The sequence below is a fragment of the Octopus bimaculoides genome, chromosome 2 (genome assembly GCF_001194135.2).
Source record: "Octopus bimaculoides isolate UCB-OBI-ISO-001 chromosome 2, ASM119413v2, whole genome shotgun sequence".
Classification (NCBI taxonomy): Eukaryota; Metazoa; Mollusca; class Cephalopoda; order Octopoda; family Octopodidae; genus Octopus; species Octopus bimaculoides.
The window spans coordinates 53,005,253-53,010,753 of record NC_068982.1 but is presented as its reverse complement, the minus strand read 5'-3'; the positions used below and the strand labels follow the sequence as shown (position 1 = coordinate 53,010,753).

The following is a 5,501-nucleotide window of genomic DNA, read 5'->3' as shown; positions in this document are numbered from 1 at the left end:
AAAAAAAAAAATACCATGCATGGGTATGTTACCCGGAAGCTTGAAGGAGACAGTAGAATTGACACGAAGCGCAGCCTCTCTTGTACACAAAACCACTGCATCACATCACACTTTGAAGGCTATGCATTTGCAATCGAGGAACAGGAGATTGCCACAAAGTACTTGGTGAACAAGAGAGACAGTGACGCTCTTGTAATCCCGAGGTGCAACCGCATATGTAGGCTATGTCATGTTTCTGGGGAAGACATTACGCATGTGATTAGTGGCTGTCCTAAAATGTCGTCACGGTACTACTTCGGCAAAAATTCCTGTCAAATGTAAGCATAACAGGCCGGGTATTGTTGTTTGGGACAGAGGGGCAAAGGTATGTACCATCGTAGAGGTTAACTGCCCTGCAGATATAAATATCTCTGAAAATAAAAAAAAGAGAGGATATCTAAGGACAACTGTTTTGAAATCTCCAGCTTCTATATCCAGACTATGAATTCATATTCATACCAATAATAACTGGAACACTAGGTTTCGTAAGTAAATGCTTAAAGGAGAATCTGGATAAATTGGGATTTTCAGAAAGAGAAATTGACCGGCTAATTCGTATATTACAAGTTCAATCAGTGAGTGGGACAGTAAGAATATGCAAGACTTTTCTCAAGATCTAAATGTGAATTTGTCTGTGTTAAGTACATCCCATAGGTGAAGCTTTGTATCTTTGTTGGAAACCGGCTCTCTCCTCAGTGGAAGATTTATGATAATTAAAAAATAGAAGAGGCAGATATAGATGCATACATACATACATAGTAACGCAACCAGAGATGCCCGCCCTAGAGAAGAGGAAACATCAGAGTAACAAGTCAGGTTGGAAATTAGACCTTTCTCGTGTGTGTGTGTGTGTGTGTGTGTGTGTGTGTGCCATTGTTCAGTTTTATTTCAAGATTTCTTGTCAATAGAGAAAGAGCCGGTTTCTAACCTAGATTCAAGGCTCCTTCACTGGAATTTCAATATCAATGACAGGGTATTTTTCTTGGTTTGTATGTATGTATGCCAGTTGGTGGAATTTTCCAATCCTTCAAAATATATTTATACATATGCATGCAATGTATATGCCCTGAAAATTTCTGACCTAGGTCAGAGGAGGATAGTGGTTTGCGCCTGAAGAATATCTTTGAGTTTTTCTCAACAATATGAAACTATTAGTAACACTTAAATACGTGAATTGTGCCTTTTAGATAAATAATATTTAGCTGTTTCCAGATGGAGTACTTTTTTTGTTGAAGTTTCTATTGAGGAAGCCCGTCGCGCGCGCGTGTGTGTGTGTGTGTTCTGGTGTCGATTTCTTCGGCTAAACCCTCCAAGACGGTGATCCATCCATCCATCCGTCTGTCTATCTGTCTTTCACTTTCTCTTTCGCTTTATCTCTCTTTTTTCTCGCTTCTCACTTATCCTTTCTCACTTTCTCTGACTTACTCTTCGTTTCTCCCCCCCCCCACTCCTCCATCTCTCTCCGAATAACAAGTGTCCGAAACGTTAACCTATTTTTCTTTACAGCAAGAAACATATTCTACTGTTTGAACTAATTCTTATTAATTTTTGCTGTTGCATACCACTAACTTCTTCAGCTTCTACAACTTTATTCTGTATATTTTGCTTGTGTAGGATATGTATGCATTAACAAACAAAAGTAAGAATTTATCGCAACAAATATTCTTTAAACACAATCGTCTTCGTTATCAAAATCGTCGTTTTCTAAAGTGTCCATCTCATCAAAATTTTCAGTATTTTCCTTAGGTTCTTCTGCTTTTTCTGTGTTCTCTACCGTCACGCAGTTATCATAGGTCTGATCAAAATGCCATCTTTTCTGACCAGATGTTTTGCCTGTCAATTTATGTAACTGAAAGCAATAAAAGAGAACCAGAATATCATTATTAGAAACTAACCTAAACCAGACTTACAGATTCACTACCCTTAACCATATTCTCCTAGGTTAATAAACACATTAAAAGGCTACAGAAATTATACTTATGTTCAGGATCTCCCCACTTTAACACAAGAAGCTGAATTTTGTCTTAACTAACATGACATTTTGTTGGAAGACTTTAAGAAACTTGTTTACGAAAGAATCACAGCATCCACAATGTCTGTGTAACTTACAGTAAATTCATATCCCAAATCCATTCCCACTTACTCAATTATTTGGAATCAATAATAATGATTTAGAGATTCGAAGCAAAGAAACTAAAATATAGTTGTCTAATGAATTAAGGGTGGTTCCTTTCCTTGCGAAATGTAAAGGCACTACAATGACCTATGTAGAGGCGCAATGGCCCAGTGGTTAGGGCAGCGGACTCGCGGTTTCGATTCCCAGACCGGGCGCTGAGTGTTTATTGACCGAAAACACCTAAAGCTCCATGAGGCTCCGGCAGGGGATGGTGGCGAACCCTGCTGTACTCTTTCACCACAACTTTCTCTCACTCTTGCTTCCTGTTTCTGTTGTGCCTGTAATTCAAAGGGTCGGCCTTGTCACACTGTGTCACGCTGAATATCCCCGAGAACTACGTTAAGGGTACACGTGTCTGTAGAGTGCTCAGCCACTTGCACGTTAATTTCACGAGCAGGCTGTTCCGTTGATCGGATCAACTGGAACCCTCGACGTCGTAAGCGACGGAGTGCCAACAACAACAATGACCTATCTTCTATCTCTCATTTTATTCATTCCCACGTGACTTCATTTCTGTGTAATAAATACGAAGTTTTAGATTTTGTCAAGGGTGAATGTGGTACATTGAATCGATGGCACCATAAAATATTTCTTTTGTTTACTTATTTCATTCACCCCGCAAACATGAACGCTAAAGACAACTTTAGCAAGATTTGAACGTAGATGTATAATTTACATTTAATCACGGTACGATACAGAAAGAAATAGCTTAACTCGGAAAGGGATTAGAACGATTAATGAATGAGAGATGGTTTTCTCTCATTCATTAATCGTTCTAATCTCTTTTCGATAAACCCCTTGGGGTTAACTATCTAACGAACTGTCTTGCAACCAAACATCTCCACCATGTTAATTCAGTACATTAAGTAGTGAGAAAATACAGTTTCGTGTGAGGTAGGGGTGTACGTATGTATGTATATACATATAATTCTTCTTGGAATGGTGGAACTCGAAGCAGATAAAGCTATAAATAATCCTTTCTACTGGAGGCACAAGGCCAGATATTCTGGGGAAGGGGTCCAATCGATTATATCGATCACAGTACTCAACGAGTATTTATTTTTTCGAAAGGCAAATTCGATCTCGGTGTAATTCGAACTCGGAACTTAAAGACGAACGAAGTACCAACTCATTACCTTCATAAAGCTATCAATAATAAATTTCCAATATGCCACTTAGACCACTCACTCTCTCAGCCGCCGATCAACCAAGAGCTTAACCTCAAACTCTCTAGACTTCAGCAGTTAATTTTTAGTATACTACTGAAACATTAGAATGTACTCCCTAATCTCTCCAGAAAAGAACGACTCCTTCTAAACAACATGCGAGAGAAGGACCTCGTATACCTCCTTTCTGACAAAGGGAAAGAATTCTGCGTCATCTTGAGAGACACATATAACAGCTTTGCATATGAGCACCTTAACAACGGTGAACTATATACAGAAGTGACAGACATTACTGCATTACACATTGAACATCACATCAACACTGCATGGACGGATATCTGCAGGCGTAGACAACTCCCTAACAAATATAAACACAACCTCATCGTCAGGAACAGCAGACTACTAACGTTCTATTACCTCATCAAAACCCACAAAACCAGTGTGAATCTACAGATTAGACCAATTGTCACCAGTCTAGAAGGACTTCTCTATAAAATCTCCTGGTTCCTCTCCCATATACTCAAGCCTATACTTGCTATTTTTCCTGGACATATCACCAGCTGCGACGAAGTCATACAAAGACTACATAAAATACAACCTGACTAACTTAAACTCAACTTATATGCCTTTACCCTCGACGTTGTCTCCCTCTACATGACAGTACCCGCTCATCCAGCGGTCAACTTAGTCACTGAGTGCATCATTTCATACAACATATACTGCTTTGACCTCACTCCACAAGACATACATCAGCTTCTATGAGTCATCGTTGAAAATACATATTTCACTTTCTACCACCAGACATACAAACAAACAACAATCCTACCCACGGAGTCCAGTCTTTCAGGCCTTCTAGCCATCACTTATATGAACCAACTGGAACGTCGAGCGCTCAACACCTGCCACTCCTGTGTTTTCTTCACCCAATACATAGATGATATACTCATCTTTACATCATCTCGAGAAAAGGCTGACAAAATATCTTCGACATTTTCAAACACAGATAACAACATACGATTTACTACAGAACACCCCGATAAAAATGGTTTCTTATCTCTGCTAGACATCCAACTTAGAATAACAGATGAAGATACTATATATACCAACTTCTATAGGAAACCTGCCATTAAAGACCTGTTTGTGTATTACAGATCAGCTCTTCCCCTTGATGCTAAAACCGGATACATAAGAAATGAACTTAAGCGTACCAGGAACAAATATAGCAAGACAGAGGACTAGATCACTCACACTGAGCACTTCATAGATGTACCGAAGATGAACGATGCCCAATATCCACAATGAATCGACTTAAGAATCAAAAGCGTCGCAGACATAAGATCTCCTCCAACAGCTGCTTCATGAAATTACTACATTTCAGTGAAAGCATAACCACAGATATCCGCAATGAAGGACTGGACATACAGTTAGCACACTCCGGCCCTTCTCTGCGTGGATACCTGTATAAAGAGCAATCCAGAGACTACAACAATCAATGCTCGCTGACTAATTGCTCTATCCGCGGTACAGGTATGTGCCAACGGACACACGTGGTATACCAGATTAAATGCAACAAATGTAAGTTCTACATTGGTAGCACGACTCGAACACTCCACACTCGCATTAAAGAACACCTCAACACACGCGCATCCTCATGAAAAAAAAACACATTGACAAATGTAGTAACATCAACTAACACATTACTGTTACCATTAAAGCCAGTGGGCAACTTAAGAATTAAGGAAGCCTTGTTCATATATATATATATTCTACCCGCAAATGAATAATAGATTAGAACTCAGCACACAGTCCTTGACTTAAAAAGACACACGCACAGGTACACGAACTAAATGTCTCATAGAAAGAAGAAAATTGATTTGCGAAATACTATCTTAGCAATTGACGTCGCTCACGAGGAAAGCGAAATAAGCATCAAAAACGCTTGAAAAAGATTTAAATCGAAATCAATATGTTATCCAACAAAAGTTCTTTAAACCCCGATGAAAGGACACATAAAAGACCAACAGTAACAACAATAAAGAAACAAAAGACAAAACAAAGATTACCAAGTAACTTTTAATTTTCGTTACCTCATCTTACAGTCCATTTTGCATAGTTTACCT

At 39.0% G+C, this 5,501-nt stretch overlaps 1 protein-coding gene across 1 annotated transcript in view; it reads right to left on the bottom strand.

The window, feature by feature from the left end:
- Positions 1–1,685: 1,685 nt before the first annotated feature.
- LOC106867400 (uncharacterized) overlaps positions 1,686–5,501 on the bottom strand; it is a 36,872-nt gene continuing 33,056 nt past the window's right edge. The window contains exon 7 of the mRNA XM_014912262.2: positions 1,686–1,888. Coding sequence (XP_014767748.2) covers positions 1,706–1,888 — 183 coding nt within the window. The 3' untranslated portion in view covers positions 1,686–1,705. The remainder of the gene's footprint in view (positions 1,889–5,501) is intronic.